General features: G+C 40.0%; 1 protein-coding gene across 5 annotated transcripts in view; it reads right to left on the minus strand.

Annotated features, from left to right (window-relative positions):
• Window positions 1-11,352, minus strand: part of WDFY4 (WDFY family member 4) — a 136,022-nt gene extending 124,670 nt beyond the window's left edge. The window contains exons 1-6 of one of the 5 annotated variants that reach the window (XM_069864116.1): window positions 11,114-11,293; window positions 5,694-5,955; window positions 2,573-2,687; window positions 1,918-2,021; window positions 912-1,058; window positions 85-274 (exon numbers count right to left, since the gene is read on the minus strand). In XM_069864116.1, coding sequence (XP_069720217.1) covers window positions 85-274; window positions 912-1,058; window positions 1,918-2,021; window positions 2,573-2,687; window positions 5,694-5,954 — 817 coding nt within the window. In that variant the 5' untranslated portion in view covers window position 5,955; window positions 11,114-11,293. Of the gene's footprint in view, window positions 1-84; window positions 275-911; window positions 1,059-1,917; window positions 2,022-2,572; window positions 2,705-5,693; window positions 5,968-11,113 lie in introns of those variants that run through there. The other 4 variants (XM_069864115.1, XM_069864117.1, XM_069864119.1 and 1 more) reach the window with 4 other exon arrangements.
• Between the last annotated feature and the right edge of the window lie 1,189 nt (window positions 11,353-12,541).

Genomic DNA, 12,541 nt, shown 5'->3' on the forward strand with positions numbered 1-12,541 from the left:
TAAATATCTATCCCAGGGAGACTCTTGATAATTCTTTCTCACTGGAACTATGAAGAAAGTAGAAGCCAAATTACTAAACCACACCTTGTAGGTACATAATGCTGTTTTTGGTCTGAGCCTTTGAAATCGTTCGCAGCACACGGCCTGTAGGTACTTTCCATGAGTGGCTACACTGGTGCCAGAGGGAAGCAGTTGCTATAATTAAAGACTGAAGCTTATCAGCTGACAGAAGTTCCTCTACAGCTTGCTTCTCTCTGTACATGTTAAGCATTATCTGAAAAGAAAACAAACATCAGCTACAACAACCATCTCAACAAATACCTGGGAAATGAAGAAAAATCCATTGGCCAACCGTAAACCAAGCCAACCAGTTGAACATATCCACTAAACACCAAAGCAGCACAAAACTCTAGGTAAGGTTCCTTCATAGTTTAGAGGGGACCCTAACACCATAGCATGAACGCCCTCCCCCAAAATCTAAACACAAGTACTAGGAAATAAAAACTGAACGCTATAAACCAGGTCTAACTGAACATGAAACTAAATAGTAGGCCACTCCATCCATTATCAGTTTGGGGTAAGTTAATTGTGAGGGAGGATGGATAAAACTACAGTACGATAATTGATGCCAGGAAATAGTAGGGAATGAAAAGACTAAGTAAAAGCACCAGTAGGATATTTGACAATGGATTTTTCCTGCTTACAACATCATGTTGTTTTGTTTAACAACAAAAGGAGATACAGTGGCATCATCTTAGTCTGCTTTATACTGCTCCTGATACATATTCTATGGTTCTCAGTCCAATTTTACTCGTTCTCTGGCTGTTTGAGCCAATTGCCATCTCCATTCCAAAGCCCTAAGTGAACATCAGAGTACTTGGGTCAAATGAGAACCCAGAGGCACATCTCACCTTAACAAGTATCTCTTGAGTTTGAGTGTCATCGTCAATTTTTTCTCCATCATCATTAGTTTTCTTCAGGGGAAAAGTAAAGAAAAGGTACAGGCACTGCAACAGAGCAGCTGGAAGACCAGATTCAATGATGTTCCACATAGTTCTCTAGGCAAGGAAAATCAAGTCAAAATCAGCCCCTCCAGAAGCTGACCCTTATGTTTCCACACAGAGTGCAGTCATGACAGATGAACCAGGTACATGAGCATTTTATCCTTACAGGTGCTGTAGGGCACACAAGCATGGCAATCATATAACATGGCTGTACAAATCCACCTTCATCAGGAACTTCATGCTGTGACTAACTATATATAATTATAGAGAGCTCTTTCTGACAGTGAGCATGTCCACAAAAAGCTTACAATAAGATTTTTTTTCTTCACTTATCTGAATAAGGATGAGGAAGTACTCAGCTCAATGCCAGAGATAAATGCATCCCTCATGCTTATTAGCAGGCTGTACTGCTGATGCCAGTCTGAGTTCAGGATGGTTGTACAGGCAGAGCTGGTGAAATATGCTGAAATGCTTCAAAATGAGGGGCTATCAGGATGGAAACCCCAACAACTTCATTCCCAGATAAAGAGATCCTTACAAGCAATCATTTTGATATATAAACTGGACAAAGACAGGTTGAAGAGCAGTGATACACAGTAGAAAAAATCAATAACTTGCAGGAACACTAGAAAAAACAGCTGCCTGATGATCAAAACAAAAAGAGTATCTGAAAGTACAGAGTGCTTACTTCTCTTTTTTAGAAAAGCTGGGACTGTAAACCTGGTGGTATGCCCTCTATCTAACTGTATACCCTGGGCATGCTGAAGTACAAAGCACTGAGGATAACAAACATAACAAGACTTAGGTGTTCCACTGCTGGAATGGCTACCCAGCTTCTCTGAAGTAAAAAAGAAAGAAACCCCAAACAAAAAAACCCCACCAACAGCAAAGCCTTTGTAGTAATTTTTCTTACCAAGTCAGTTTGTGAGAGCAGATAAACTGATTTCAGGAGCAAACGCCCATCTCCTGCTTCCCCTTTCTGCTGTAGCAATTGCTCCAAAGCCAGACGAGCTTCCTCTGTTACCACAAAAACATTGAATTTTAATTCCTTAATGAAAGATTGAAAAGCTGTGTTGATCTTTTCTTAGCAAATCTGACAAATTTAACAAAATTACAGCAGTGGGAAACCATTGAAGTGAATAGAAAGACATAAAAAGATATTGATCCAGCATCAAGATCAGGTCAGTTCATGTAAACTACATGTTTCAAACTGACAAGTCTCACTGGTAATACCAGTTCAGTTCATGAAGTCTGCCAGGTGACCAATATGAAGAATGTACAACAGCCACCAGGAAAGCCATATGGGGCTAGCAGTACTTTTCTCATTAAAGAAAGCTGCATAGCTGCAATATTATATATTTCCAGCTACAAAGTCCAAAACCAAGGACAGATCTTCAGTGCAATCATCCAAAACCAGTGCTATATCATACCTACTGGAAGATCTGGATTGCTACACTTGGCATCATCCTATTTCCCCTTTATTTCCCTTATGTAAGCACAGAGGACTGCTGAATGACAGAACATTCCCAGAATAAGTGGATCCAGCGGATATGGCGTGGACTCATTACCTGCAGGTTTGCCACTGAGGTTCCTCTTAATTTCTTTTGTCAGAAGCTTGGAAACCTCACTGGCTAACAGCTGAATGTTGGGGAATGTGGTAACTCCAGCAGATTGTTCCCAGGCCTGAAATCCAAGTGTAACTGTTAAATCTTTCTGATACAACATGACTTCGATAGATTAAGAAGTACTAATAACTGAAAACAAACAAACAACTATTTTTTTTCCAAAATTCCTTCTCCAACCAGTGTAGTTCATTCTACAGTATTTGCCAGACAGGTAGGAGCCCGAGACTACAGATACAGCAGTCAACCTAGAACTACCTTTGGAATTGTGTAATACACCTTCTAGAACGCATTTGCATCATTTTCTCCAATGACTACAATCAAAGCAATTTAAATGTATCTCATAGCCCCTGTGTCACTAATTATTTGTATCAAAAAACATGCTAGTCCCTTTCAAAATACAACATAAACATCATGTACCCCAAGGAGTTTACAGCTAAATTTATCCAATAATCTTTCTGTAAAAGTATATCCTTCTCCAAAAGCTGGTGTTCTCAAAACTAAAGCTAGACATAAATATAACCTGGGTTTTCAATTAAATAAAAATCGTGTTTTCTCTGTTCCGCAAGTGACTGCCTTTTACATTGTTTTGCTGCATTGATCTCTCCAACTCTTTCTTCTGGGCTACAAAAGTAAAACAATTTTACTATCAATTATTTTTCAATATTTTTTTTTTTTAAAAAAGCTACTTTTCTCAAGGACTAAAAATGATTTTCACAGACTCTCAGTTGCAGGAGCAAGGTCTACTGATTCCTCCACTTCTGATGCAGAAGTGAGAGAAGACCTGTAAAGAGCAGAAGCAAGTTGGGCAAACACAATGACAAGAAACCCATAGCCACTGAGCTATGTTTGTCATTAAGCTATACTCTAAGAAAGCAGTGATAGATTCCTATTCCTCTGAACACTTCAGAAAATATTTGTTATACTCTCTCTTCTGGTAACAGAAACAGGAGGATAAGTTTTAGAAGTTCAGACCATACAGAGCAGAGAGCAGTAACCAAAGGTTCATTGCAATGCTACCATTGTGCAAAAATTTAGCAATATCATCTCACTACAGACCAGGCCAATAAGTTCTGATTTGATTTTGTAGGTGATCTTCCTATGGGACAGACACCAACCTTTAAAATATGCCCATGTTCATCTTTGGCCCTATAAAATATCTGTATCTGGTAGAACAGAAACCTGACTCCATTCCAGGATGTCTGCCCTCAAGGAAACTCAAATGATAAGATAACAATGCAACCTGATTTTCTTTCTTCCTTTTAAGCCTGTTTCTACAGGTTTAAGATCCTGCCACAAGTTTCCTGTGTCTGCTATTGCCATCTGTCCTTCCTATTCTATGCTTCATAGAAAGTGCTATCTCAAAAGCCAGCCACGTGATAGAAATTTCTGATACTTTCTGGGGCACCAAGAGAGATGATAAAGAGCTTATATTAAAATGACTCTTAGCCAAGGTCTTAATCACCAGCAGATGGCTAACATTTTCCTCCTACACCTTTTTCTTCTGTATCAAGGAATATCATTAAGTAATGAGCCCCCACATCCCAGGTGGCATCTGGTTAGCATCCTCTCTCTCCAGCTAAATGAGTAACAGCTAAAGTACAAAACCACAGAGATGCACTGCCATCTGTGTGATCACACGAAGAAGGAAAAGCAAGAGATGAAAATCCTCCAAGGAGGGGGGGAGCTTACACAGAGTCCCCTGTTAAATAGGAAGAAGCAAGGCAGTTTAAGACCTTTGTACAACTCAAAATGAGATCCATTTCCACATGTCAGCCCAGGAGCTTAACAAAAAGCATAAGGTTTGCACACAAAAGGAGTAAATGTTGTATGGCAAATCACATGATGACTCAAAGGTCAAGAGTCATATCCTCCACAGTGTACTCCTAAATCAATGATACAGGCCAAAATACTCTAGCCACACATCTGAACTTAAATGTCTACAAAGAACTGTGAAATTCCACTGATACATCTACGAAAAGTGAAAGGGAAGAATCTGTCTTATGGCACAAAATCAAGTGTTAAGATAATGAGAAATTCACATCTCCATCATGAAGATACTCTGTAGTCAAAATATCCTTTAAGAATTTAAAATCCTCTCACAAGTACAGATGGCTGAAATACACCACCGCAGTTTCACCAATAAGAAATTTTTATTTTCCTTCCGGAAGTCTTACATAATGAGAGAGTGCAAACCCACAGATTCCATACCCATAAATACCCACAGTAATTCAAGAGAAAAACAATTCTATTCTACAACAAGGCCCCAGCACATTTAAAGATAGAGCAGGTTTTCTGCTCATATCAGCATAAGCTCTGCCATTCTGTCACTGTATGGTCCAGTCATGATTCCCTCTATGTTTCACACACTTTATCAAACAAAACCTACCTAGTCATTACAGAGTTCTTCCAGTTTCATCTTCCAATATGGCCATCTTAAAAACTGTTAATTGATGGAAGACCTAGGGCATGGGATAGGCCAGCCTGCCGACTAAAATGTTCTAGTTCTCAACTGTGTCCCTCATCCACACTATGACCTTCTCCTCATGCTGAAGTTTCCCCATCTGTAACATAATTCCTCTTTCAAACACTAAAATTAGAGATAAGCATTGTCATAAACTCCAAAATTTCACGTTAAGACTGTACCCATACATTTCCTCTAGCTGGCTGCACGCCACAACCACATTTTCTGAGACTAAGACTGTCTTCAGGCCTCCACTAAGTAACAAAATAGATGATGCAGACATGATATGACCTCTTTGCAGGGTGCTCACTTTGAAACATGCATGTCTTGTCAACACACTCACTGACTCCAAGAACAGTGTTTAGCCATTCATGAAAGAAAGGAGTTTTCTTACACTAACATAGCAGGTTAATTGGATGAAAGAACAACAAAAAAACAGGTCCCCCAAGCTCCCAGTGGAATAAAAGTGATTATCACCTAGACAAAGGGATCATGCTCCAACTAACTCTACCTTCAGTTAGGCTGACCACAGAATGTATAGAGCAGCAGAAACTCAAATTTACATCCTTGGCATCTACACCAAAGTCAACAAGGAGAACAAACCTTCAAGAAGAGGGGAAGAAAGTTCAACAGCCTTCTTTGTTGCTCCTCTGGAATGAGAAATGGAGCCACTTGCTTGTACTCTACAAATTGTCTGCTTAGAGTCTCCCACTGGAGTGTCTGGCTCTGGGGTAACTTGTCCTTGCTCTGAACAGTCTGTAGCAGCACTTCTGCTTTGTCTCCATCATGAGGGCTTTGGTTTTGCTGTCCATCTTTGTCCAGTGAATCCTTCAGCTGCCACGTGAGTTCAGCTGCTTTGTCCATGCTGAAATGAGACCTTAAGTTAAAGATGTTGTGTTATTTACAGTGAACATCACCTCCTACCAGTCAAGTCACCCATGAAAGACACTGACAGTCTTAACTTTCGGAGCTGGTGAGTTTCAAAATATGGAAACACTGGCAGCCACTTCTTTCCACTTCTGATGGCAAAGAACTCTGCTTCTGGACATGATCATTGCCACCTTGCAGTCACATGGACAAGCTCTCTCCCATGAGACGTGCACATGTGTTACACAACTCATGTGGGCTTTTGCAGAACAAGCTGGTAAACCATGAAGGAAATCTAGATGCCAGTCTCAGCTTTGCCGCTAAGAGATCCTCTACCTATACTTCAGTAGTCCCAATTGTAAAACAAGTCATAACTATTGCCACCATCAGATCTACAACAGAGGAGCACTACTCAAGAGCCAGGTTACACATTTCATTGAGTATAGATGCTAAACTAAGCTGCACATCTCTGATACATTCCTAACTTGGAGTGAGGTTGAAAAGCAGCTGTTTTGAAAAGCCAAGGATTACACATATGGGTGCACTGGCCCAAACAGGCAGCGACATCCAGGTCTTCTATTCTGCAGATCCACACAGAGGCAGGGATTTCCACTAAAACATTATTTGTAGATCCTGTAAACTGAAATGGATATGACTCGATGAAGAAGCAAGGTGCTGCTAGCAGCCTCATTTCCATCAAATTGAGCCTACAGTGGGTCCATCTTGTACCATAGATAAAGGAATCCATCTGGAACCCTCATCTCAACCCCAAGTCCTTTCATTTACTTTCCAGCCCTATTTTCATCCATAGCCTCCTGGAAAGTCATTAACACAGCCTCAAATCCACAGCAACCCTACTGCTTTGCCATAGCCTTCTATGAGCTCACCCTGTTACCCAGAGCCTACCTAATGACAACACTCATGGAAATCAGGTTTCTCCAGTTTACATCAAAATCAGCCATGTGCTTCTTGATGTCCAGGACATCATCTGACTACTCAGAATGCAACACACAGATTATCATAGTGTGGGCAGTCAGCTGGGGAGTTGTCACCAAGATGAACACAGCTCATCACTTTGCTTACAAAATACATTGTCTTTTACGAACCTAGAATGATCATTAACACATCGTTACCCCTCCTCAAAGAAAACACCAGTGTACCTCCATCCCTAGGAAATAGGTCCTTCTTTACAGCATCTCTTTGATTGTCATTCTAGATTGTCAATAAAAATGCCAAAAAGCAATCATGACTAAAAAACTGAGTCAGACCTCCTGGACTAGCAACACACATTTCCCTTAAAATATATTCTAAAAATCTCTGTTATGAGCCTTATTTAGAAATTATGACCCAACACTATATTTGGAATTCCCTTCCTTCATCATCTATCAGTTATGCAGCTTGCTTACCACTTGCATCCCACCCACTCCAAACCACATGAACCAGCTTCACTTCCACAATCATGCAGTAGCTCCTTACTTCAGAAACTAAAAGGTGACATTATCTTGTCACTGTGCACCTCACCACCTGCAGCAAGCTGGTGGTTCCAGCAGACACCTACACTTGGATGCAAATGCTGATTCTTCACGTTACAGCAGATGTTAACTTATTCTACCACAGACAACACTCCATCCTTTGCTAGGAGATGGAGGGCTGCAAAATTTCTCTCAGTCACCATGGATGTCAGTCTGGAACTTCCTACCTCAACAACATTCTGTGTTTCCCTGCTGTTGTTTTCCTTAATTATCTGTGTTAAGACAACACAGCCCTGTGAGCAGAAAAAGTGTGATGGCTGTCTGCACAGAGTAAACAGGAAGACTCTGTTCCTCATGACTGTGTGGGAGTTACATTTGTCATATATTATGCTTAACCCTGGTATGGTATTTCAGCCCATGTGAGTAATCATGAAGCGGCAGGGTGTGCTGAGAAAGCCTAGACTCTTGTTCCAGGGCCTTTAGTGAGCGTAGTTCAGAGTTACTTTTTCAATGAGGCTGCTCTCGCATCCCAAATGGCATTATTCTCTTCCTAAGGGAAATCTTTCTCTTTGGAAGCTACTCTGCTTAGCCTAAACCAGTGCTAAGCATCAACTAACTCACTCTCACTGCCTACGTTCATCTTGGTCATTTCTATAGAGAAGCCCCAAACCCTTTACTGAGGAATTTTACTGTTGGTTAAGCTGAGGTATGGAGAGGTGAAATAAAGTGCTTACACTGGCCTCAAAGTCAGTGACTGACTAATCAATGGCACTCCTTGAACTGTACTGCAATAAATGGCACTGCAAATCCGTTAACCAATATTCTGTCTTTCTATTCATAATTTACTTAGCAGACCTCTGCTGGTGGCACAGCTAAGCCAAGCAGGGTTGGTTATTAAAAAAGCTCTCTTTCTATGAGCCTATATAATGAAAGAATTCTTCCCCTCTCCACAGTAACTATTAAAACCAGATATGCACACACTTCATTAATTAATTTCATTAATGAAGACCTAATTGTAAGAGACTATGTAAGACATTTGAGTGTACATAGAAATCTTTAATCTCCAGTAGTAACTGAAAACAAAATTATGATTATGATTTACCTCCTTATTTACTTCCACTGTCTAGACAATAAGAGGTATATTGGACTAAATACTACTCCTCTAGTATCAGTCAGTTGCCTCCACTTGCAGTATCTGCTTTAAATATTCCTTCTTCCAAAGCCTTTTTTGTATCTACCATTCATTTGCACTTCTAAATCCTTTGCATTTACTATTCCTCTCAGAGAATAAGTATTCTACCAGATCAATCGCAATATCACAGGATCCAGCATTCGAGTGTCTTTAGTATTAAGAATAGCTTCAGTAGTTTGAAAAGTTCTTCTATATTGGCTCTCTACTATATCCCGGCATTTATCCCAATCCTCAGTGTAAATTAATGTTTTATTTCAGTTTTGATAAGCTATAAATATCACAGCAATACAAAAAAATAAAGTCTAAATAATAAAGATTTTAGAAGGTGTGGAAGTGAAAATATATCAAATAAACTTGGTGCTCATCCAGAAAGTAGTGTCAGATAATAGAGAGGAATTGGAACTTATTCCTGTGTTTTCCCTTTTGTTCTAAAAGAAGCTTGTGTGAAGTCACATTACAATATGGCTACACCTTTTCACACTGATAAGACAAAAGGGAAGAAAGGCTTGATCAAAGCTGACAGAAGAACAGGAAGAACACATATTATAAGTTTACTGGCTGAACAAGCATGATTTTTAAAATGAAAATGTAATTATATTTATCTGGGACTAACTTCCTCAGGAGTCCAAAAAATGATCCCATACAGCTACGGAATTCCAATTTGCACTAAGATTAAGTTTATATATATGTTTAAAATAATTCCTTTTCACAGAAGGATCTTGTGGCAAGATGACTGACTAAAGCACTATGAAGTCTCATACCAAATTTCAGAGTCTGTTTCATTTTTTATGTAAATATCTGCAAAAAAAAATCCTATATTTGAGTGTACATGGACTTTTTTAATCTCCAAAAGTACAGGAAAGCAAAATGAACAATGCAGTTTGCATCCTTATATACTACAACTGTCCAGATGACAAGAGGTGTATTAGACTAAATATCATATCTGTACTACTAGGACTACATGCTTTAAATATTCCTTCTCCCAACAGCCTTTTATTGACTATTAAACCCCAGGATTCTGGTGACTATCAGAAACATACAGCTCATAGCAACCCAAAAATCCACTGTGTGGATATCTGTATATCCCCTTCCTTTCCTTGTCAGCCAAGACAAACATGTTCTTTAAAGAGTCATGCCAGTCAATAATTTTAAATGCTAAAAACAGGGATTCCACTGCCCCCCATGAAAGCTGTCTGATGCCATAACTGACCCAAGTAGTAGAAGGCATCGCTGGTGTCTTATATGAACACCTTATCTCACAAATTCTAGTTGTCCCCCAATTCAGTCACAAACTCCCTATGTGGCTCGCACCACTCTGTGCTCACAGGTAGTGAGCCTCAGAGCAAACACTGCCCATCGACTACTCTCTTACCTTCTGTCTCTCCTAATCACCTCAGTTCTCCCTTCCTGAGCTCCCTCTGCCTTTTTTAAATTGTCTACACCTTTCAGTTCTATATCTATTGAACATATTTGACACATTTCATGAGACAAACCTAAAAACACCACCAGAAAGATTTACACTTTGACGTCACTCTATCTTCTCCAATATGAGGACGGGAATGAATTAAAACATGTTGCAAGATTCAATATCATGCCTACCCTTGCCAAGTCAATTTAACTGAAAATTCTATGGGAAGGTATTGTCTCTTAAGTTCTGGCACAGCACTTCATACAATACGAGCCTACCCTGGCTGGTGCATTGAAATACAAATAGCTGACCAATTATGAATAACAGAGGGGGTTTAAAACACTTGTCAGTTTAGAGAAGGTTGAATACTGTTCTGAGAATAAGTCCCATTTCAGTAGGACACAGCCCCTACTTTTTCACCAACATTTCAGCTTGCTTAACTGCATTTCTCTTCATGTTTGAAGAGCTTCTCCATGCAATCCAAAAGCAGCTCTGAAGCTGAATTAGGCTCTCTCTCATGTACCCACTCTTCATTTTTAGTGTTTTAAAAAGTAGCATCTAAATATCTAATTGGAACAGTTTCTCCTCTGACTTGCCTATACCTCTACTGCAGCCAAGTAAGAAGCAGAGGTATGTGGTTTCCTTGCTTTTGAGATATGGTCCTCCTGGAACTGAAGTAATACCCCCATATCTAGAGCAAACAGAATGCTTCTGGTCAGTCATGGACAATATAGTTGTAACAAACTCAAAGGAACAAGACCAGGGCAATTCTGATCATAACAAAACAACAGCTTATTAGATAAGAACTTGCAGTTCAGCCAAATCTAACAAGTCTCCACTAGCAGCAGTGAGAGATACATCCCTTACATCTGTAATTATATTATCATCCTTGGATTAAAGGATACAAGCAAACCACTGATCCTTTTTTTCCTCCTTGTCCTGTGGTTTAGGGTGAACTTTGACCAAAACTTTCGTTGTTTGTAAAAGATCCTACCACAACAAATCAGTTGCAGATAATAGTGCAGTTTCCTTCAAGAATTAACAGTTAGCTCCATCTACTTTCAAAGCAAAGCTCTTGACATACCTGGACTCCTAGATTCAGCAGCTCCTGTTGCAGTCAATAACCACATCCAGAGAAATAAGCGCTACTGTGTCTGTCCTACTAGACATCTTGATGTATGCAGCAACTCCCTCTCTGCTCTTTAAGCTTTCCACTGTGAACCACCTGATTAGCTGATGAACTTATTTCCTGAGGAAAGCAGAAGTGAGGAGCAAATGAACCACATGCTCAGGACCCACCAATCTCCCAAAGCAACTTAGAACAATTCAGCTTATGCACAAATGTGGCAGGTATTGCATGCTTCTCCCTAGGTCAAGAGTAACCAGGTATTATATTTCCTCCCATGTCATATTCACAAAGAAAAGTTGGAGGACGAGTGGGTGAGGTAGTTGTTTCATTTTGGTTTTAAACTTAAGGTTTACCAAACCGCTACAGGAACGCAGGACCACAAAGCTCATGCTTTCTATGCAGCCTGTACCTAAATGATAAGGCAACAGTTGGAGTCCTTCCTCAAATGCAGTACACTTAAATAAAATATATTTGCATGCCAAGGTGAATGCTAAGTCCTTGACCTCTCTTATTAAATGGTCAAGGCAGCTAGTCAGATCAAAGCCAAAACATAGTGGTGAGATGAATGGCATAAGCACAGAGACACAGAAGAGAGTATTAACATCATCCCAGACAAAACATTATTGTTTTCCCATTCATAACTCAGAAACAAACCTAAATACACTCCATTTCTGCCCTTTTAGTCTTGGTTTAAAATCACAAAATAGAAGGTCATTTGCAGCAGACCCTTTATGCTGTTTGATCAGAGAGGTTTGTTTCCCAGGAACCTTCCCTACCCAGTGGTGCCCTCCTCACTAGATGCTGTGAGGACTCAAGCACCCACAGTCTCACTAGCACATTTCTAATCCAAGCAACACAGGAAGCACCATTTCTCTTTTTCATTCTGCACTTACTGCTGATGGGGCTGAAAGTCCAGAGTGTCAACACGCCCTGCTGCCTAATCTTCGCTTCACTGGAGCAAAACAGGAGTAACCAAATTATCTGTAGTAAAAATAACGCAAGGGGTAAAGACAAACTAACAGCTAATGCAGTAGGAGACAATGCCACAACTTCCTTTCTAGTTTGGGCTGTTTATATTAACAACCTCTTGCACTGTGCCTCCACCTACAAAAATCAAGAGAAAAATCTTTTCTTTCTGTCCCACCCACGCTGGACACACAGTGGGCTTTCTGAAGCAAGGATCTGTAGATATCTACAAGGTCTACTTGTCTCACAGCATCAAATAATGTCCCTTATGTTGAGACTTATTAAACTTCTCTCTTCCCTGCCACTCTAAACCCCACACATAAGTGGAAACACCCTGTTTCATACCTTTACAGATAACATCCACACCAAGGTATCTTACTTATTCTAGTGGTCCAGAACGGCTAGAAGCACAGAACT

Source organism: Phaenicophaeus curvirostris, chromosome 9 (assembly GCF_032191515.1).
Source record: "Phaenicophaeus curvirostris isolate KB17595 chromosome 9, BPBGC_Pcur_1.0, whole genome shotgun sequence".
NCBI lineage: Eukaryota > Metazoa > Chordata > Aves > Cuculiformes > Cuculidae > Phaenicophaeus > Phaenicophaeus curvirostris.